The sequence below is a fragment of the Exophiala mesophila genome (genome assembly GCF_000836275.1).
Source record: "Exophiala mesophila strain CBS 40295 unplaced genomic scaffold supercont1.6, whole genome shotgun sequence".
Lineage (NCBI taxonomy): Eukaryota > Fungi > Ascomycota > Eurotiomycetes > Chaetothyriales > Herpotrichiellaceae > Exophiala > Exophiala mesophila.
In genome coordinates this window covers 3,064,839-3,086,308 of record NW_015622509.1, presented here as the reverse complement: position 1 = coordinate 3,086,308, position 21,470 = coordinate 3,064,839, and the positions used below count along the sequence as shown (strand labels likewise).

Below are 21,470 nucleotides of genomic sequence, written 5' to 3'. Positions count from 1 at the left end.
CACATGCCAACCTTTGAGGAACGTCGCAGGGCATAATTCTCACAACTCTGGTTGGGCTTATGGGAGACTCTCGGGCCCCGGAACTGATCTCTTTAAACTCCAACTTATCACAACCACTGGCCTGTGCCCCAATGGGTTTTTTGCCCTCTCGATTTCTCAACAGTTGCGCGTTCACTGGCCCACGGGTGTGTCCCCTCAACCCAGAGACGCCCGGATTACATAAGACGTTCTTGTATGCTGCCAAAAATTGACTTTGGTCGCCACGACTTTCTGCAAACCCCAAAGCGTCCCTCATCCTCATCTCCGAATTTGAACGCTAACCACCCAGTTTGCATCTAACAAAGCTACATCTGCTCTCTCTGCGTGAGTGCGGACTTTGTCTAATCATTCTTGCCATCCACACTTGTCATTTGGTGCTGACACAATCCAGGATAGCGTATCCTTTTTGCCTCCCTCTTCGGTTCTCGGTGCTCACTTGGCCACGAACTTCCGCATATACTGGACAATGTCTCTACCCACTTATCACCTGTCGTGACAAGAGGTTTGCATTGGCCCACCTGGTGGCCTGTTGTTGGAGGTGGTAAAGACACGACTTTTCTCCCAGCATGACACGAGATGACGGTGGCAGTCATGGTATGTGACACTCATAAGCTTCGACAGAGCATGGAATCCTCTGCCTTCGACAAAGCCGAAGCGCGGCATGACCACCTACTCATCGCTGATCATGTTACTCTCCCAACAGGACAAACCACCCCACCCAAATCCCCTCTCCTCACAGTCCCTGTACACCACGTATCGCCAGTCCTAGAAGGTCAACCTCTCTCGATCCCCAAGAACAAGAGCACTGGCAACCTGCTATCGCCCACAAAGAATGACTATGGCCAGAGGACAAGGTTCTCTTTTGATGCAGGATCTATGCAGGAGATTAACGGATTGAAGAGGTAGGCTTGACCCAACTCCTTGTGCTTGACACTGTTCTGAACGTCGCACCAAAGGGTTACACGCGCCGATCACGACCATGGTCTCGGGAGGTCTGGCCTTCGGCGCATTCGACGTCAGGGACCGTCGTTGGTCCGCCCTCCGACGCTGGTTCTCGAAGATGGCGAATGGTTCCCACCTGTTCTTCAACACGCAAAGACCGCCCCGATATCCGGATCATCCTCAAGATCCGTTTCCGCTGGTGGCTACCTCACCAGTGGCCCAGCCTCGCCAGTCTTGGAGGACCTACATCGTTTCCCGTCCGAGTCGCTCCATTCATTCTCCTTCGCTAAACAGTCGGAGGATTTCTTACACAGCAGATCCAACATCCTTAAGAAAACCGTTGATTTTGTACGCGATCGGGGTGTCAGGACAGCCAGCCCCGCCTTGATCGATGCCGAGGCCCGTGTTAGTGGAAATGCTGAACTCCAAGGAGTCATGAGCCTCCTGAAAAAGGCCAACCTCCTTCCCATCGACACAGCGGATGCTCAAAGCCGGCCAATTGCAGCGGCTCCTTTGACGGGCCCTGCTCACCACGATGGGAGGAACATTTTTGATACTAGCTTCAAGGAGCAACTGGAGATTGCTCAACAGGAGGCCAGGGAATCGTACCTCGATGGCTCCGCCTCAAGCCGCAAATATTCATTTGTTGACGACGAGGCACCCACAGACAAAGAGACAGATCCGGAAATGCGCATCCCACCAACAAGAGCTGGTTCAATGAGCGCCCCACGTCGGACGGGCTTGAGGAGAACATACACTGATCTCAGTTCGCTTACACTGCAGCAAAAGCTCATCGAAGCACTGGCACAGCCCTACTCAGCCGAAGATCATGCCACTGCCCCTACCACAAACCCAGTGGGCACGACAATTCATGGCAGTGTCACTCCCTCCGCTCCTGCTTCTGCTGTTCACACTCATAGTAGCAAATGGTCTCCCACTCATCAAGCCGTCTTCCGCACAGAAGCAGACGCCCCTTGGACCATCCTGGCTGCCAATGACCTGGCATGTCTCATCTTTGGGGTAACACGTGCCGAGGTCAGATCACTTAGTATTCTCGGCATCATCCAGCAAGAGAGAAGACAGTGGTTGGAGTCTAGACTTGCTCGTCCCGAGCTGGTGTCGGAAGAAAGGAAGTCACACCCTGCAACCGCAAGCCATGCCAGCAGCAACAGCTTGTCGTTGGTGGGCTCCAGAAGTGGTATTACTGCTCGATTGCTTAGCAAAGCTCCTTCTCGAGCTAACAAACCTCCAGAAAGAGCAAAGACCGAGGACGGCTCTGTTGGCTACAACCCCTCTACGTCACAAAATCCGAATCACCCGTCCAGCAAGTCGCGTGGAGTCCTGCTTTGCGGTGACATTGTTCCCATCCAGAGACGTGATGGCACAAAAGGTGCAGCCAGTTTTTGGGTCATGGAAAAACGAGGAGGTCTGATCTGGGTCGTGGAAGAAATCACCGAAGACGTTGCGTACCTCGACTTTGACGTTTTGGGCCGCGTCACCACCACACAGGGAGCCGTGGCTGCTATCTGGGGTCAGGACATCGCTCCCGGAACCCCATTGACCAGTCTCATTCCAAAGCTATCCCTTGATGTGATCGATCCTTTCGTGAAGCAACACTTGGGACACTTGACTGCCATCACCAATGAGTACGTCCACGTGCCCACAGTGGTAGAACGGTCACCGACACAAAGGGAGCTCCGAGTTTCGAGCCTCCCTCACATTGCCGGGGTTATGGTCCTCGACCCTGTGAGCCTCAACATCATCAGCTCCAACAATATATTCTCTGCCGCACTATTTGGCTACGAACATCCGGAAGGGTTGCCCATCAGTAAGCTGATTCCTCTGTTTCCAGACTTGCTCTCTGTTTTGTGTCAAGAGGAGGATATAGACTTGAGCGACGGAATTGTTGTGCCCGAGCATAGCTTTCGACAGGCACGCGCTTTGCTGGCCTTGCGTGTCGGCAAAGAAAGCCCTGCCAACATATTTCTCCGGCCTTGTGGCGTGCCCGCCACTCATAAGGATGGCTCGGATATCATGGTCGACATCCAGATGAGGGTGGTTCGCAGTGAGACGGTTTTCCCCATGTCGGACCAGGCCATCCTGGAAGAAGCAGACGATGGCCAAACTACATCAGGGGTTGCAGTGTCAGAGCTCGTCTATGCACTGTGGATCATCTACTCGCGCAATATCCATTCCACTGGTCTGGCGGCGGTCGATTCAGAGGATAATGCGTCTCGACAGCCAATGTCACCACCGCAACAACCTCCTCCAACCGACCTGCCATCCCCACCGCCGACTTCAGGTGGAAGTGACGGCAGAACGACGGATAGTATCGATTTGTCTCTGCAAGCGACCAATGATCCAGGCTTCACGACGGAGGAGCCGTTGGATCATCCTCCTCCGAATACTCCATACATTCCTCATGAGAAGAAGACCATTGACGATTTTTCGATTCTGGAAGAGATGGGTTCTGGTGCGTACGGACAAGTGAAGCTGGTTCGATATAAGAAGGGGCCCGCCCGCCGCATGGTGCTCAAGTATGTGACCAAGAAACGCATCTTGGTCGATACGTGGACACGTGATCGCAAGTTGGGCACGGTGCCGCTCGAAATCCACGTTCTCGATTATCTCCGCCGCGACGGAATGAGACACCCGAATATTGTGGAAATGATTGACTTTTTCGAAGACGATATCAATTATTACATCGAAATGCTCCCTCACGGAATTCCGGGCATGGACCTGTTTGACTACATCGAGTTGAGGACCAACATGACCGAGGCAGAATGCCAAAACATCTTTCAACAGGTTGTTGATGCAATCCACCATCTCCACACAAAAGCACTGGTGGTGCATCGAGACATCAAGGACGAGAATGTCGTTCTGGACGGAGAGGGCAGAATCAAACTCATTGACTTTGGGAGTGCGACATATATCAAAAATGGCCCATTTGACGTTTTTGTGGGGACGATAGGTAAGTGACGAACTAGGCGCTTGGGATGGCTGACTTGACTGACATGATGGCCAGACTACGCGGCTCCAGAGGTGCTGCAGGGCAAGCCTTATGGTGGCAAGCCTCAAGATGTTTGGGCGTTGGGGATTCTTCTATACACTATCGCATACAAGGAGAGTAAGTTGTGCATCGCGAATTGAAGCTTGGAATCTAGGGACTGACACGTTTTCTTTTCAGATCCCTTCTATAACTTGGGTGAGTAGGCCTCAGGAACAGGCAGGGTCTCGAGGCGAGGAGTCGGAGGGCTAACACTGTTCATAGATGAGATCCTTGATCATCCACTGCGGGTTCCATTCCTTCCTTTCTCGGAAGAATGTCTCGATCTTATCCGGAAGATGCTGGATCGGGACGTTGATAAACGTATCACGATTGAAGAGGTGCAGAAGGATACGTGGCTTACACAAGACTGATGATAGGAGGCTGGAAGTCGATGTAAAGCACAATGCGATTAGCTGTGGCGGAGGTCTAAGGTGGAGGACAAGGAGGACATCTGGAGGGGAATAGCTGTTGGGATACTGGGAACTCGCGACCTTTGAGTATGGTCTCGGCTGGACCTGGATATGGGTTACGACAGGAATGGGGTGGCGTTTTGAACATTGTGTATATGGATCTGATGAAATGAGACACGACTGAAACAGATACAAAAGAGCTGGATGGGAGAATGACTGTGGGCTCTGAGGTGGTGCGAGTGGATAGGATGGATAGGAGGGAGACCGCCAGTGCTAGAAATAGAATCATCAAATGAATGACCGTGCACCATTTGATACTGGCGCACATCCATCTTCAGCTCAGGCATTCACGACCAGTGAACTAGTTCTTTGGCAGTTTTTCCAATAATGAGCTCGTCTCCTGTATATTTGTACTGTGGTCCCTGAACACGTAGGAGAAGTATGAAAGGATTGAGCGAGCTACAGGAAAGCCTTTGTGGATCATGACAGGGTTCTCGTCGCGTGGTGCATGCATGCTTCTCACCTCGGCTACAAGGGGATTGAACCACGAGACGGGGTTGTTGTCAATCGAAAGGCAAAAACCCGGGGTAAGAGTAATTCTGATTCTCCTTGTGGGTGAATTTGAGGACTTTAGGATGTGGACCAGCCAAAGGGCCAAAGAACGTAGCCCGTTGAATGGAGACAAAGAGAATGGTCGACGGTAAGTTAGACTATGGCCACCAGTAAGTTAGCGAACTTGCCAACCTTGGCGGAGGTCTATGGGCATTGGCATTCTCGTCGACACAGCCGAGTGGGGCAGAAAGCTTCAGCAAAACACCTACCAGTACTCGTACCTGTTGAGTCGCGCCTTAGCGAAGGGTAGGGTTAGCGGGGCCCTCTGAACCGAAAAGTGTCACAGTGCTTGTCCTGGGCTTAAGGGACCTTGCAATAGGTTCGGCTACGTAAGCAACGGCAAGAGTTGGGTTTGTTTTTGGACCGGACCGTAGAGTTAGCGAGCGTGGACGGACATGGAGATCGGGCAAGGAGGTTGATTTTGGGGGGTTTACTACATCTCCCGGGGTTACTTAAATCGGGGAATTCTCATTGAGGATGACGGGGAAATGGAGAGCAAGCATCAGACGAATGCCAGGGCTATGGACCTCGGCCTTTATTTAGGCCAGGAGAAAGAACTTGAAAGAACCCAGCCATACAGGCGAAGTCGACGAGGCTCTCTGGTGAGGCTTGATTAAAGATACGATGGCATGACGCGAGACTTCCAGAAGAGCACGACGCAGGTCGAATTACAAAAGCAGAGGTCTACTATCCATACAAGGGAGGCAGCGTGGCAGCATGGACCCTGGACGATGCTCGCCAGGTGGTAGTCGGTGGTAACGAAACGCGGCACGCGGCACGCAACATCCAACACCCGACATCTTGCATGTTGCAACCGGCCTGGACCTGGATCTGGACCTGGACTTGACTTGAACAAATCCGGCTCTGTTGCCGAAATGGTCGATTGGCACAAGGAGACCTGGCAGCGGGAAAAGGGGATTCCACTTCTAGAACATTATTTCGGCGAGCATGGTCCCTTGAGAAACAACACCCAGCAGCATAGTGCGAGAGAGGACAAGGTGATCGATAAGCGTATGAATGTGAGAGTAGCAAAATCAGTCTTGTTTGGTGCACATGTCATCCAGCGAGAACACCCACAATCGGACCTTATGACAGTATGTAGCAAGTACCTACTTGGTAGTGCGACCGCTCTTCCCCATTCTTGGGCAGTGTGGCAGTCTTATCGGAGAGAGAAGAGATCAGCAGACATCTCGGCTCATGACCAGGTTTTGGTCTGTTTCTACCACAACTACAACCACAACCACGTCATGAAGGCGGAATCTGCTCTAGTCTGCTCTACAGTCAACTTCTATGTCGTCAAGATCACAGATTTGTAAAGTTAGACTTGAACCCATCTCCGTCAAAGAGCCTCATTTCGCTGACCCTTTGTTCTCCCAAAGGTGAAGTAGATGCTCAAAGGGATGTTAGTGTGACATAGGTAGTGGTAGGGTTGCATCACAACGCCAGTCGGCAGCCCAGTGATGATTGCCAGTCGCGAGAGCGTGGGCGCCGAGAGGCTAGGCACCCCAGACAGCATCCTTGTCGAGTGACTTGGCCCAAGTGGATGCGATAGACGTGCATGAATTGGTATCCATTTGCCATCCACTTTTATCTGCTATCGATACGGCGATAAACGGCCGATAAGGCCCGTGGACGCTTTCGAGGAGACAACGCGGGGCTTCAAGGTTACTCTCGTGCCTCTGATTGGCCTCGGAGGCGGGTGATTAGGTGCTTCTACCACCCTGACCCAGAGTACGGTACAGGATGCGTAAACTACCCCAAGTACCTACGGTAGGTACCTTAGGTATCCTGTCACCCAAGGCACGGACAATTCCCTCGAGGTAGACTGTAGGTACGGTGAGGCAGGCGGGTTTGGCGGCGGCGGCGGCAAAGGCGTATTCCCGGGTGGCCTAGTGGTGACAGAGTTGAGCGACCACGCCTCGAGGGGCATGTGGGCCCAACGTGGTAGATGCACACAGAGGTGCGTATGGGGGATGGTACGGGCACTACTGGCCCTGTACGCCACCTGCCCTCGAGGCTCGAGGATAGAGTCTCATCATGGGCCTTACCGTCGTACTGTGGTGTTCTTGTTACCTAGTAGGTAGGTAGGTATGTAGGTGCTTCCTCGTGTCTCTTGTACCTACGTACTCCGTATGCATATAGAGGGAATAACGGGCCTGCTCCCACTACACCACGCCAAAGTGCTTGCATTTTGCTAGGGACATGCTAGTTGGATCTCTTTGAACACGCACGGCACGAGAGCACGTCAACTCCAACTCCCAACGCCAACGCCCACGCCAACACCGATCAGCTCCAGGTCTGTACGGGCCACTCCCATTATTGGCCACCGATTCGCCTGGCCATCATTATTCTTCCTACTAAACATCAACCCTAGTCCGCACCGGATCCATTGCCCGTCCCACCATCCACCGTCCACCATCCACCATCCTTCATCCACAATACTAACCTGATTGTACACCCCTCCGTTTTTGTGGCTTCAGCTTTCCTAGTCAATCATCTGCGTCCCCCGTCAAACCACCGTTCTTGCGTGTTCAGGGTCTTGTCGAGGCCTCGGGTGTCCTTCGACTGTCCGCATCCGTGCCCGTGTCCTTGTCCTGCTGTTGGTCGACAAACAACCGCTCTACTTAGCCTCGACCCTTCCACCGTGTATCCGTCGCCCATCCAGCGCTCGTCTCCTCCCTCTCGCCAGTCTAGTTTCTTGACCTCGTCGCCTGACCTCGTCATCACATCTAAGTCTGACTTGTGGCTCTGGCCGTGAACCGGCGTTCTATCGCCATCCTCAAATCATTGTTGCAAACATCCTTCCACATAATACTTGTCCCTCAGAGGCCTCGCCCTGGGAGGAATGAAGGACACCTATCGTACTTGCCCTCGGCTGTGTCACCGTTGACGTGAGTTGCCATCACGCCCCAACAGAGTCCAGTTGACACAATGGACTCCATCTCTACCACCATGACCATGACCGTGGCCACAACGCCCTCGACCTCTCAACCTCACCAGTCAGACTCTCCTCGCCCCATGACTCCCACTAGTCCTCTCATCGAAGCCACCACTGCCTTTGACCAACCAGCCAAACTCAAAGGACGCCATAGACTGCTTGCTGGTCTGCACCGCATCTCATCCTCTCCTTCACTCGCAAAGTTAGGCCGGAACCGCTCCAGCGAAAAGGTCTACAAGTCTGGTCAAAAAGCCTCCATCTCTTGTGTCTCTCTGAATTCCCCCACCGTCGGGTATCCATTATCCTCGCCCCTGTCATACAACTCACAACTATCCAATGGCTTTTCCACCGCTCCCACCACTCCTGGAACGCCGGTAAGCCAACAGTCCTACTTCGAAACAAACGCCCGCCTGCGCCCTCTCGACCCTACCGATGTCACCTCGATTCCTATTCCCGTAGATCTGAGATCTTCCAAGCCCCTGTCCACCCCGCTGCCCGAAATCTCGGAAAAGCCCTTCCCAAGGCGGCAGAACTTCAACTTTTGGAAAGATATGCCCTATGAACTTCGAGTTCACATCCTTTCCTTCCTCTCCCCCAAAGACATCATCAAGGTCTCCGCTGTTTCGTCCGAATGGCACGATATATGCTTTGACGGTCAGCTCTGGACGAGCTTGGACTGTCAGACATATTATCAACAAATCACCTCTGACGCATTGATTAAAATCATGCTCAATGCAGGCGCTTTTGTCAAGAATCTCAATCTCAGAGGATGCGTGCAATTGCGGGACCAATGGTTGAGCCTAGGAACCAGAATGACAAACCAAGAGTGCAGGAATTTGGAAACCTTTAGTATCGAAGGCTGTTCCATCGAGCGTTCTTCTATCCACTTTTTCCTCCTGCGAAACCCACGATTGATCCATATCAACATGCCCAGCATGCAAAACATCAACAATGCCACCATGAAGATCATCGCAACACATTGTCCTCAGCTCGAACTTCTCAATATCGACTGGTGTTCGCAGATTGATTCCAAGGGCTTGAAGAAAGTCTTGCAAGGATGTTCCAAGTTGTCCGATCTCCGTGCATCCGAGGTCAGAGGACTGGACGACAATGGCTTCATGTTGGAAGTCTTCCAGCGTAACAACCTTGAGAGACTCATCCTCCAGCACTGCGACAGTCTAACGGACGAAGCCCTACGGATCATGGTCCAAGGCGTGGAGCCCGAACTGGACCTGCTCACCGACAGACCCATCGTCCCACCACGCAGACTTCGCCATCTTGACATTTCCCGCTGCAGAAGTTTGACTGATAGAGGTATTCAAGCCATGGCTCATAATGTCCCGTACCTGGAAGGCCTCCGCCTGTGCCAAAACACGGCACTGACCGACGACGCGTTGGAGCATTTGCTACAAACCACCGACCGACTCACCCATCTCGAGGTGGAGGAGCTCGAACACTTGACCAATGAGACTTTGATCACGCTGTCCAAGTCCAAAGCCGCCAAGACGCTCGAGCACCTCAGTGTGTCTTACTGTGAGCTCATTGGAGACGTTGGCGTTCTTCCTCTGCTGAAAGCCTGCCCAAATATTCAATCATTGTGCCTCGACAACACGAGAATCTCCGATCTGGTACTCATGGAAGCGTCGGAGCAGGTGAGGAACCGCGGCAGCACGACCAAGAAGAATCAAATCCCGAGAAAAGGGCTCGAGCTGGTGGCGTTTGACTGTGCCAACGTGACCTGGGCCGGAGTCCGGGAGATCCTGCAAGGAAATGGCCGGGTGATGCAAGGACGCAAAAGATCCGTCTACCAGACTCAGAATTTTGTTGGAGAGAATGGAGAAAAGGAGGAAAGCCGGCGGGTGATTGAGATCCAAACCCTGTTGTACCCGACCGAGGTGATTCACCTCAAGGCATTTTATGGCTGGCGGCAGACCGTGGACGAGCACTATAAACGTTGCACAACCGGCAGATGGGGTGCCGCCGCCCGTCTCGAAGAGAAATGGGCCGAGTGGATGGTGGCCAGCGAGGAAGTTGGAGTTGTCGGCCACGGTTGGAGCTCGAGACGACGGCGAAGAAGGGCCCGTGAAGCCGAAAACAGAGTCCGAGATGACGAGGATGGGACCGCTCAAGACACTGGTACCGGTGACGACGAGGGTAGCGGTGCGGAGTTTGCGACAGGGAGGAACCCTCGCGCCGGCCGACGACGAGCTCGCAGTGGTGGATGTCTGGTCATGTGACGCGGCACTCTCTTTCGCATTCCGCGCGTGCTCCTGCTCCCCAGGACGATTCGAGTGGATTGTAACAGGGAAATGCTACACCCACGACAAGATGTGTGGTCGAGGCAGTTGAAATCTGCCACTGACTGATTGTTTGATTGTTGGAATGATGAACCCAGTTGACCTGCTGCGTTGTGGAGTTGGGGAAACGATATCTGGGTGCCATGTTATGCTATGTGAGGGGGGAATATACGGCGTTGAGGTTATGAGGCATGAGAATATGGGCGTTATATTGATGGCATATCTCGAAGTCAATAGAGATCAAGATCTCTCTTCCAGCGGAGGCCACTAGCCATGTGCGTGCATTCTTAAGACGATGACACACAATGTACGATGGCGATTGGGGGTTGGGCATTTAAGTGTCATTCCACAAAGGAAGAATTCAAGTGATATTCCATGTGGCGAGCATTCCTTGTCTATATCATGATCTGAGCGACAATCGCGTGCATTCATCGGGAAGATGTGTATCTTGAGTTTCAATGTTGATATACCAACTTTTCGAAGCGGTCCAACAGATCCAGAGTCTCGGCGTCCATAAAGGGAAAGATGTTCGCAGCCACGACACCCAATTTTCCACTTTGTGGATCGACCCAATAATACTGGTTGGAGATGCCTGCCCACGCGCCACTATGTGTCCTGCGAGCCCCGGGGCGATCGGCGAGGTTGAGCATCAAGCCAGTAGAAAAGCCCTTGGGGGTTTCAGGCATGAAGACGCCGTTGGCACACATCCATGCGATAGAGGTGTCCCACGCTCCAACACCGGCGTCCTTTGAGGCTTGAGGACCGAGGATCAAAGGCAGCTGATCGGTGAAGAGGTAGTCTCGAACGGTTTCGGCCTTGAGGATCTGGACATGCTTGGTCGGGTGAGTGCCGTGGTTGAGAATGGTGAGCAGAAAGGTGGCATAGTCACGCAGGGTTGAGACGAGAAAGGCTCCGCCCCAGGTCTGGTTCTCCTTCTCATCTTTCTCGCCGTACGAGGCGGTGAGGTCGACTTGCATGGGCGGCAACGCCAACGATCGATCTGTGGCACTTCGCATGTGAGCCAACGACTGAACCTTGATCCGTGTCGCTTGCCCTGTCTGATTCAAGCCCAGCGGGCCCAAAATGTGTTGCTGGAAATAGGTCTCAAGATCGATACCTGTGATGGCCTCAACCACCAAGCCCAACCAGTCCGTATTGTAGCCGTAGGCCCACGAGGTGCCGGGTTCGAAGACCAACGGTGGTGAGATGTCAGATTGCTTGCGGCTGGTGCGAGGGATGCCTTGGGTACGCTGTCGCCAGGCAAACCAGCGGCAGGTATCTTGGTTGGAAAAGTCGTAGGCAATGCCTGAGGTATGTGTCAAAAGGTGGCGGATGGTGATGGTTTTGGTGGCAGGACGGGTGATAGGGTCGCCGGTGGCCTCGTCGTCGCTGGTCCAACCTTGCAAAACGGGGAGCTTGCCAATGTCGGGGACATATTTCGCCGCGTCGTCGTCGAGGCTGCCCAGCTGACCGGTCTCGAGCAATTGGAGAACGGCGACACTTGTTACCAATTTGGTCATCGACCAGATGTTGATTTGAGTCGTGGTTGTGAATGGTGGGTGCGACTCGCCGTCATTCATGTCACCAGTGGTTCCAAATGCACCTTCGTATAGAACTTCACCTGACTTGTCAAGGGAAACGGCACCAAAAGCAGGCACTCGTCTGGCCTCGACGGCCTGGGAGATGAGTTCGTCAGCTTTGCTTTTGAGAGACATTGCGGGAGGTGTTGCTGTCTCCTTGTCACTGATGTTCTTTCGGACCGAGCAGCAGATTTATTATTACTATAGGTATTTATTATCCCTCTACCTGTGCAACTCGTTCAGATCTTGCTCAGCGCCACGGTCAAAGTTTGTTGCTTCAGCCGTACCTTAATAAACCTCGGTCTTTCTATTCGTAGCAAGTCTCTCAGGCCTCCCACCCTACATCAGGTCTTTTCACCATGCAAGCCAAGTATCGTCCAGGAACACGGTCAGATCGTCATGTCGTACTCGCCAGCGCACTGCATTGCTTGAAATGGTTAGGCACGCGAGACGATCTCCAGGGCTAACAGGATCCGTCGGTATTCCCGGCTTCTAGTAGTGACCAACGAGAACTTGAATGATTGTCAACACCGTCTCCACTCAAGGGCTCCAAGTTTGTACGGAGTACTCGTTTCCTTCTTGGTCTGGACTAGGGCCGCCCAGTCATGCTTCAGTCATTTATATACGCCCGATTGGGGACATGCTTACTCGGGTCGAGGAGAGAGGGAGCAGCATACGATCAACAGGAGGACATAAATATTGATGGTGAGAATGTCCTCGACACAACAAAATACTGGGTTACTTTGTTGATCTTCCACGTGTCGTCGGTTGGATGCATCCTCTACTTTGGTTCCTCAACACGAGTCTCATGCTCTTTGACGGTTTCGTCGCTCGAAACCGCCTTGGACCAGGGGTGAGCCTTGTTCTTCTTCTTCGAGACCTTGAGGTCAGGGTCTAACTGGTGCCATTGCTTGATCACGTCAGCTCGTTCCTCCTCAGTGGAGCTTCGAAGGTCCTCGAAGCCCTCGGCGAACCTCGTGGCTAGGATGAAGCTCAAGGTTTCCGAGTCCATGCGCTCCTTCATCGATTCATAGATGGCCCGGATGCTGTAGCTTCGCCCACCAATAAGGCTTCGGCGAGGGAACAAAACTCCGCCGACCCCAGTCTTGAGGCCCTTGCCAAATCCCCGCCAGCCAGCCTTTTTGGCCCCTTTGTACGGTTCTGTTGCTAGTCCGCCCCAGGCCTTGGCTAAATTGACTGGGTAATTGATCAGGCCTGATGCAAATGCACCGGCTTTGCTGACAACAGGGTTAGCCGTGCTGATGTTCTTGCCCGTAATCATTTCTTCAGGTCTCCATTCATGTGGTCGATATACGCGCATAAGGTTCATGTCCAAAATCCCCTCGTGCTCTAACACGGTTGCGGCAAAGGCACTCATTCGAATCCCTTGCTTCGAATCATTCGTCTTGACGCGCCAAACGGCTGGTCGGCCTGGAGCCAGGGCACATCGGAGCCTGTCCACGCCTAGCTGCTGATGAAAGCATGCGGCTCCGGTTTCGGCTCCTCGCTCCTCGTGAATCCTGTTTCCCAGTTCCTTGGCTCGCTCGAGTGTTTCGGGCTTGAGTGCCTCGAGGATGGCCTGTGCGAGGTTGTCGGCGGTGAGCTGCTTATGATGGATCGGCGCTGGGCCAGCTCCAGCACGAGCAACCATGGATCCCCAGAATGGCTGGTCGCCAAAGAAGGGGACTATAACGGTAGGTCTTCCAAGTGCGATGCCGGCAGCAGTTGTCCCAGCACCTCCATGATGCACGACCGCAGAGACATGCTGGAAGAGCCAGTCATGTGGGCAATTACCCAACATAAAGACACCGTCAGGCTTCTCGAGCTTGTCGCCTCCGATGCCGCCCCAGCCTTTCGATACTAGGGCGCGCTGACCGGTCTTTTTGACAGCATCGAATATTAACGTCGTCATGGCATCGGGGTCGTCAACTACGATTGAACCAAACCCAATGTACACGGGGGGCTCGCCGGCAGCGAGGAACTCGGCTAGATCCTCTGGTGGCTGATATTGGGAGCCAAGAGGAAGGAAGTAGAATCCGGCAACGTCAATGTGTGAACCCCAGTCTTTGGGTTTGGGGATGAGTGCTGGGGACCTATGGTGGGGTTAGTGTGCAACATGGCTCAGGATCGAACATACCAACCAGCAATAGGTATAGGGGACACGAAGCCGTTCGATCATGGTGGTGGCCGCTGACGTAGACAGTTCAGGCAGGCCCAGGGTCTCTCGCCTGAATTTGTTGGTGACACTGGCGAGACCCTGCCAGGTTAACATTTCAACAATGGAGTAGCTACTCTCATTGTTGGCGCTTGGCCCCTGTGCGGTCGACTTGATATTTGCAATGGGTTGAGGAAATTCTTGGGTCGGGGACCATGGCATCCTGAATTCAGTGAAAGGCGGTCAGCAAACTCTCACACAGTCGAAGACGAGGCCAAGTCACGTACGTGAACATGAGATGAAGAGGAATGCCGAGCTTTTCGGCACAGTGAATGTGAGCAAAGCTCGGAGGGTTGGCAATGATGGCGTGTGCAACAAAGGCTCTTGTTTTTCGTTTCGACGGCTGCTCGTCTTCGATCTCAGTCAAGTCGGCGCAGGATCTCCAACAGGCTTCCATGATCTCAGCCATGCCCTTTTGACGTTTGGCAATGTCGCCAGCCTTGATGGACTTGATGCCGGGGATGAGGCCGGGGTTTTTGACCATCTGGGAAGGCAGACTGTCAGTGTGTGGGGCCAGGTCCACGATAGTGATCAGGGATCATTGGGAAGGAAAAGGTTTTCAAGCGTGACTGGTGACATACATATGCCATGAGCTCGGCCGGATCGCCACCAATATCAAAGAACTCGAGGCCATTCTCCTCGACAAAGGATTTGAAAACGCCATGGGTTGCGAGGCGGACGCGATGGCCATAGTCTTGTCGGAGGACCTGTCCTAAGGCGACAAAGGGTTGAACATCACCACGGGAGCCGACAATCTGAATGACAATATTAAGAGGCGGAGGAGGTTGTGACTGGGCAGCTTTGTCGTAGGATGGCGGAGGTGTGGGGGGCCGGGGTTCGTGTTGGCGGGTCTGGAGTCTGATCCTCTCAATCTGTTGAGCAAGCCTCTGGTCGGTCTTGCTGATGTCGATATCAACACGACCATCCTCTGTAAAAGTGTCAGTGGTGCGGACGAGGCCAACGGGTCAAATGAAATGTATCATTTACCAGTCACGGCGATTCGAGTGTTGATGCCGTCCTGTTCAAAGGCGATGGGGCTGGTGGGAGTGGGAACTCGTGACAAGCTTGCGTCACTGTCACTGCATTTAGGGTCTTTGGAAGAAACTGCGGGTTTCTCTGACGCCATTGCCCATGCGGGAACGATTCGTGCAAGGTGAGGATTCCCCAGGAAGCTCGATTGAAGGCGAAGACAAAAGTCACAACATTGAGATACTCAGGAGGCTGTGGACCGAGTTAGGTGCTCAAGGGCGGAGATGGGAAGTTTGAGTTTCTTCAAGTAGAGAGTTGGGCATTTGGTGGACATGGATCTTAGCACGTGTCAGAAACAAGTTGCTGGTTGATTTGAGTGGTTGAGCCTCTGAGAGGTGAGAGAATCGGGGTTAACCGGTGAGGATTCCAAGTCAGACCCTTGTTTCAGGGCGAGGGGACTGGGAACTGGAACGTCAGACCTGGCATGGATGGATCGGAAGGAACATTAAGCTCGATGGAGACCGGAGGAAAGCTGTACGATGGACGGTGAGGGTGACTTGCTTGGGACGGGGAAGGGCGGTGTCTGTGTATGGATATAGATATAGGTATGGGTGTGGGCATGGGCATGGGCATGGGTATGGGTCTGATATGCATACTCGTATCTTAATACTGAATAATCAATAATAATCAGCAAGATTCAAGATCCAAGATTCCAGAGTCATGATCGTCGTCCGCGTGGAGGAGCTTCAGAATCCGGTCACGTGAAATATCACGTGTCGCGGGGTCTATGGACGATCTTGTCTACATTAGGGGAGCAACTGGAAGTATGGTTGGGCTTTAAATAGTATTGTTGAGAAAAAGGCCCGTCAAATTCTAGATTGTTGATCTAAACGAAAGGGGCCAAAGGTGGCATCTGATGACCCGAACAGCGAGGCTCTCAAGCCCTGTGCGAGGCTCTCAAGCCCTGTAATACATTCATTATCAGTCAAAGGTTTGGCCGACCATCTTTTCACTCAGCTTCCACAGTTTGGTGGCTTCCCGAATGCCAATTGCATGGGGATACATATCGTCGAGATCCTGGACGTGGACATCTTCAAGGTATCTCCCGTTGAATTCTGACAGATTCGGGTCAAAGGCGGCAAAGATGTGGGTGGCGACTCCTTGACTGGGAGTCTTGAAAGGGAAATCTGTCCAGTCACCTTGAGGAGCACCGATTTCCCGGTCAAAGGCAGAGAGTTCCGCAAAGTCTTTTTGCACGTCTAAATGGTTGGCTAGGTTGGTGAGGATGACTCCAGGGTGCAGGCTGAGGGCGACGAGGCCTCTGTCGGCATACTTGTCGGCCAGGGAAACGGCGGACAAGATGTTGGCCGTCTTGGATTGTCCGTAGGCGCGGAAGCTGTGGTAGACTTGGCCCTGATGGAAGCCAGGATCATGATGGCGAATGCCACTGAGTCTGTATCCGTCGCTGGACACAAAGACGATCCTGGGCTTGTTGGCGGTGAGAACCTTGTCGAGGATGAGATTGGTAAAAAGCCAGGGACCAAGATGGTTGGTGCCAAACTGAGATTCAAAGCCATCTGGAGTGGTGGAGTAAGGGACTGCCATGATGCCAGCATTGTTGACTAGGACGTCAATGGGTTCGGAGTAGGCATTGACCACTGCCGCGGCCTCACGGACTTTGGCCAAGGAACCCAAATCAAGTTCGAGAACGCGAGTCTGCACGGCGCCTTTGGTCGAGTTGAGGATCTTTTGTGCCGTTTCTTGGACTTTGGAGACATTGCGGCCTGCGAGAATCAACAACTTTGGATTGGCTGCTGCGATTTGTTCCGCGAAGGAGGCACCAAGGCCGCCAGGAGAGACGCCAGTGGTCAAGACAACCTTGCCTTCGATGTGGCTCTGGAGGTCGCTCACCACCTCCTCGGCGGTGGTTTCGAAGCCGTACTTTGATGACATGTTGATGTGGTGGGTGGTGTTGGAGGAGTCTTGGTCTGAGGTGGTTCAAGTGTTCTGCACAAGAGACAGACTTGGTAATTGGAAAGAATGTCTTGGTTTATATTGATTGAAATTGGCTCGGCGAAGGGCCTTAGCCCATCGTCATCAACCTGATCTGATGCTGATTGATAATACGGGAACGAAAATTGATGGTGGCATTTGTTGGTTTTTGCCGAGTGTAAAGTCCGGGCAGCAATCAAACATGATGGACGCAGATTTGCATTTCTTAGTTACGGAGTAGATGCCCCAGAGAATACCAGATAGACGAGACTGGTCTGCCCGTCTCCGACAGAGCGACATTTTGGCTCAAGGTTGGAGATGATGATGATGATGATGATGATGATGATGATGATGATGATGATGATGATGATGATGATAGTGTTGACACACTCGTAGTTCATGCTTGAAATAATGAATCTGTGAATGATGGTCAACCAGGAACTGGGTATACTTTGCTGTGTATACCTTGGGTACCACATGGGCATGGTGTCTACAGTGCCAACGCCTACGGGGTTAAAGGTCCGGGGGGCGGCCGAAGAGCCCGCCAGGGTTTGTGGGCGACTCGAGGAAGCCAATGACAAAGGACCGAGGGGCATGATATGGAGGGTAATAGGTACCTAAGGTATGATTATTCAGCCTCTGGGCCCAACATCTACGTCTGACGTATACTTGTACTTGTTCCTGGGCATAGGGTTGCCGTCCTATCGGACATATCGGCCGCTTCATTGAATTTCCTCACAAGTACTTATTTAGTATTGATGAGATGCCACAATGCCTACGAAAACGCCTGCCAAAGCACATGGTCCACTCACCTTGCAATTTGTCACGCACGTCACAACTTTTACAAAGACGGATGAGCTTATTGGATTTATTATGTATTACTACAGGCCAATCTGTCTGCCTCACAATCAGATAATGTGTCTGGCTGCAGCCATCGCCCATCGCTTTCCTGTTATTATCAAGCACCAAGTTGTAAAAGAGACAGGTCTCCCTAGGGACGTACTATGACAGCTAGGTACCCAGTATGCTCAACGCAATTTCACCGTTACCTCAGGTGTGTCCTGGCTGGAGCGAACCACAGTTGCTTGCCTTCTCGGCCACTTTTTATTCAAATGGTCGACTTCTCGCTGGATTCGTGTGGCCTTGGGGCGGCTGGGCCTGCTCGTCGTGATATCCGGTGTGGAGCAAGTCCATGTCTGCCGGCGTGTCTGTCTGATATTGTTGGAAACCGCTGTCTGGACCCGCTTGAAACATCATGTTCTGATCCATGGCAAAGTCTCCAGGGATATATTGGTCGTACTGCATCATTGGATCGTAGAGCGAGAAGGGTTGCGACGTTGGGATGCTTTGATAAATGGCACTCGTCAGGGCAGGCCCCTGCGGAAACGCCGTTGGCGGATATCCCACCTCGGACATGTCTGCATCTTGTTCCGCCATCTTGCCAGGCGGATTTCGAGGAAGATCCGAAACGTCGCGTCCGATTTTCCTTGCTGCCACTTGAAATAGCGGTGCACACAGCTTCCACGCTCGCGCCGCCGAAATATTCTCATCCCCCAAAGCGTGAAGCCATCTGACCGCTTTCTTGCCCGACTCCAGAACCACATCCGCTTCTTCAGGCATGTGGTTGACCCGAAAAGACAACTCGAGCATCAGCACCGAGCTGGCCTGGACCAGTCGCTGAAGAATGTCCCACCATGGTCCAATACGCATGAGGCCAATCGCATTTGGCTCGTCGGGAATCATGTTTAAGGTCTCAATCGCCGCTTCCACGCATGCTAGTGCCGAGTTCCGGTTAAACTCGAGCGACTTTTGAGACTGGTTCGGGATCTTGCGATCAAGCCTGCAGAGGCAAGGGCGGTGCACTGTCATCTTGGTACCATAGAAGAAGAAGCCGAGGCCCAGTCGATACTCATACGCGGCCCGATCGCGTTGTTTTCTTCGAAATGCGTACGCAGGGGGGAGCTTTTGATACCAACTTTCCAACTGAATATCGAGCTCTTTGATTTTCTCTTGCGTCTGCGACCAGGTCCCGCGCACAGAGTTTGGATTGTACAGCCGGTGAAAGATGTTCTGTGTCAACCGGGCCAATTGAACGAGGTGTAGAAAATAGAGAGCAGGGTTGGGTGGTACGTCTTTCGCCCAATCCAGGTCTCCCACGCGATTTGTCGCAGAGGGAGACCGCGAGTCGATCTTGGTCTGAGAGCGGGATCGGCTTTCGGTCGATGGCGTCGACGCGGACACGCTTGGTGTATTACTATTGGATCCCGGGGCCCGGTCACCCTGCTGCCGTTCCTTGCTCAGCAAAGCTTTTGCTTCTTCCGTCTCAAAGAGTTCTTCTTCCACCGGCACAGGGAGAGGTGTGGTGCAATGATCATCGAGGATGCAATTGACCCTGCCCGTCATGCCACACAGACGGTGTTCGAGCGTGTAGATGGCCCACCAAACTCGATATCGGATCTCCTTGAGCGAGTCTTTGAGTTCGGGGCTGTCGTTGCGAATGTTCATGCCGATTGCACAGGCGGCACGGATGGCGGATCCATTGATGACCCAGGCTCGGTTGATCTGACTAATGCACATGAGGTAGAATGACATCAAGGCGAGGATTTGAATATGCTGCAAGTCGGGGTGTTGGAACATGGTTTCCGAGTTGATGCTGAGAAGGCGAGCTCTGGTGAAGTAGATGAGATGGTCGCGCTCGTCGGCTTCCCATTCGGCCTTGATAAGGTGAGAGTACTGGGCTGCTATGGCAAATATCAGGTTTAGAATCGCTAGCCACTTTTCCGGTGGTCGAGTTGCAATGGCGCCGGAGAAGAAGCGTTGGAATTGGTTGGTGAGATTGGTTTTGCCAACTACCGGAAATGTGGGATGGACTCTTGTGATGTAAGAGTTGAAGAGATGTTGTGCGGTTTCGGGCGGTGGCATTTCGTAGGGATCGACATGCTCAAACGTCGAGATGGCGAGATCGTCCAGATGATAATTGGAATCGGCGGTGGTGAAGGTGTCGGCATCTTCAGAGCCGTTGTCGTCACCACTTGCTCTGGGGTATGCGGCTCTGGACGAAGAACTGTCGCGGGCAGTATGTGGAACATCGCCGGATTGATTCTGTTCCCGCAATCGTTGCAGCCATGTGACTTCCGAGTTCTTGCCCATGTAACCAGTATTTCTGACCTTCTCACGCGTGAAATCCTCATCGGTTCTATCGAGGGCACCGGTGGAACCGGCACCGGCCGAAGCCTCAGACTCAGCACCACTCTCGCCACCGGAATCAAGGGTGTGCAGGGCGGTAGATTCAGATTCAGTGAGGGCATCCACCGTCGACGATGTTTCGTTGTCCAAAGCGTCCTAGTGGGTAGTGATCAGCTTCAGGGGCGAATGGATCAGGTTGGGGAGTGGTACCCGTTCTAGAGCAAGGCGAATGAGAGACGCATCTGCATCACTGACTCGTGGCATCAGGGTTTTGAGTAGTTTTTCATACTCGGCGACCTTTTCGGTCATTGTACCAAATTGTCTGGGAGAAGTCAGCATACTTCGAGCGGAGAGGGGCGAGGGTGAGGTGTAGGTGCATACTTTTTGACTCTGTCTCGTTTCCCATCGGCGTAATAGCATGCAATCTTGAAATCGACACAGTGTCTGCAGGCTGGACGTTCGCCACTGCATTTTGTTTTTCTGTGACGGCAAGGTTCGCAGGCATGGGTGACTCGATGTTTTCCTCCTGGTCTTGCAGCATCGTCGCCAGATGGATCGACGGGGCGTTTTAATCTTGGAATGGCAATCTTGCCTTGCTTTTGATGTGACGAGGCTTCGGGACCGGGAGCAGATCGAGGGGATTGGGGTATTCGAAAGACGGGATTCTGAGTTGCGGTACGAGGTGGAAGTCTGGTGGAGGAAGAGGCTTGCTCTTGCTGGGAAGTGGGATCGGGAGTCTCGATCGAAGGAATAGGTGGCTGAGTGCTAGTTTTTGAACTTGTGGAATCGGACGGTGTGGGCACCGAACTGGTGTCGTTAGAGGGTTTTCCTGACATGGTCGGACATGGAGGAGCGTGTGGGGGTGGATGATGGATGATTATGAGTATGAGGTTTGGGTGCAAGGGATATTGAGACTGAGATTGAGATTGAGATGATGATTGTCTATGGGTTTAACATATGTGTTGCAGTGGCGATTCGCAGTAACTCGTATTCCTGGTTGCCCTCGGCCTGGTGAGTGTGTGGGGGGCGAGGCGACGGTGAGGTTTGGGGGGACGACAGGAAAGACTTGGTTTGATGAACTCGGTAGACTTAAATTCCATCGAAAGAGAGTAAAGATGGGAGTGGCGTCCAGCTGCGACAAACAGCGAGGGTGTGATGGTCGGTGGTGGTCAGTGGGGTCAATTCAGGTCCTGGACATGTTCGGCGGCGGCGGCGGCGGCGTCGTGGCCAGGACAACCCCA

At 52.9% G+C, this 21,470-nt stretch overlaps 6 protein-coding genes across 14 annotated transcripts; 2 read left to right on the top strand and 4 right to left on the bottom strand.

The window, feature by feature from the left end:
* Positions 1–108: 108 nt before the first annotated feature.
* Positions 109–4,791, top strand: PV10_08958. Of its 5 annotated transcripts, XM_016374055.1 has the most exons (7): positions 109–633; positions 743–941; positions 996–2,179; positions 2,234–3,952; positions 4,007–4,108; positions 4,169–4,186; positions 4,253–4,791. In XM_016374055.1, exons 1-7 carry the CDS (start codon positions 606–608, stop codon positions 4,399–4,401), a joined length of 3,399 nt encoding a protein of 1,132 aa, XP_016220966.1. In that variant the 5' UTR covers positions 109–605; the 3' UTR covers positions 4,402–4,791. The 5 variants fall into 5 exon arrangements, with proteins under 5 accessions (XP_016220966.1, XP_016220965.1, XP_016220967.1 ...); XM_016374054.1 differs by having other exon boundaries at positions 996–3,952; XM_016374056.1 differs by having other exon boundaries at positions 996–3,952; positions 4,169–4,791.
* Positions 4,792–7,665: 2,874 nt separating this feature from the next.
* PV10_08957 (uncharacterized protein) lies at positions 7,666–10,934 on the top strand. The gene has a single exon (XM_016374052.1). The coding sequence runs from the start codon at positions 7,984–7,986 to the stop codon at positions 10,225–10,227; it is 2,244 nt and encodes a 747-aa protein (XP_016220963.1). The 5' UTR covers positions 7,666–7,983; the 3' UTR covers positions 10,228–10,934.
* PV10_08956 (uncharacterized protein) lies at positions 10,086–12,064 on the bottom strand. The gene has a single exon (XM_016374051.1). The coding sequence runs from the start codon at positions 12,000–12,002 to the stop codon at positions 10,743–10,745; it is 1,260 nt and encodes a 419-aa protein (XP_016220962.1). The 5' UTR covers positions 12,003–12,064; the 3' UTR covers positions 10,086–10,742.
* On the bottom strand, positions 12,045–15,714 carry PV10_08955. Of its 4 annotated transcripts, XM_016374048.1 has the most exons (6): positions 15,070–15,714; positions 14,664–15,010; positions 14,310–14,566; positions 14,009–14,245; positions 12,155–13,960; positions 12,045–12,093 (listed from the first exon to the last, which is right to left on the bottom strand). In XM_016374048.1, exons 1-5 carry the CDS (start codon positions 15,206–15,208, stop codon positions 12,649–12,651), a joined length of 2,292 nt encoding a protein of 763 aa, XP_016220959.1. In that variant the 5' UTR covers positions 15,209–15,714; the 3' UTR covers positions 12,045–12,093; positions 12,155–12,648. The 4 variants fall into 4 exon arrangements, with proteins under 4 accessions (XP_016220959.1, XP_016220958.1, XP_016220960.1 ...); XM_016374047.1 differs by having other exon boundaries at positions 12,045–13,960; XM_016374049.1 differs by having other exon boundaries at positions 12,045–13,960; positions 14,664–15,714.
* Positions 15,715–16,008: 294 nt separating this feature from the next.
* Positions 16,009–17,004, bottom strand: PV10_08954 (uncharacterized protein; the record flags this gene model as incomplete). Its single annotated transcript, XM_016374046.1, has 1 exon — positions 16,009–17,004. One exon carries the CDS (start codon positions 17,002–17,004, stop codon positions 16,033–16,035), a length of 972 nt encoding a protein of 323 aa, XP_016220957.1. The 3' UTR covers positions 16,009–16,032.
* Positions 17,005–17,903: 899 nt separating this feature from the next.
* On the bottom strand, positions 17,904–21,306 carry PV10_08953. Of its 2 annotated transcripts, XM_016374044.1 has the most exons (3): positions 20,611–21,306; positions 20,440–20,551; positions 17,904–20,385 (listed from the first exon to the last, which is right to left on the bottom strand). In XM_016374044.1, the coding sequence occupies exons 1-3, from the start codon at positions 21,063–21,065 to the stop codon at positions 18,148–18,150; spliced, it is 2,805 nt and encodes a 934-aa protein (XP_016220955.1). In that variant the 5' UTR covers positions 21,066–21,306; the 3' UTR covers positions 17,904–18,147. The 2 variants fall into 2 exon arrangements, with proteins under 2 accessions (XP_016220955.1, XP_016220956.1); XM_016374045.1 differs by having other exon boundaries at positions 17,904–20,551.
* Positions 21,307–21,470: the final 164 nt, after the last annotated feature.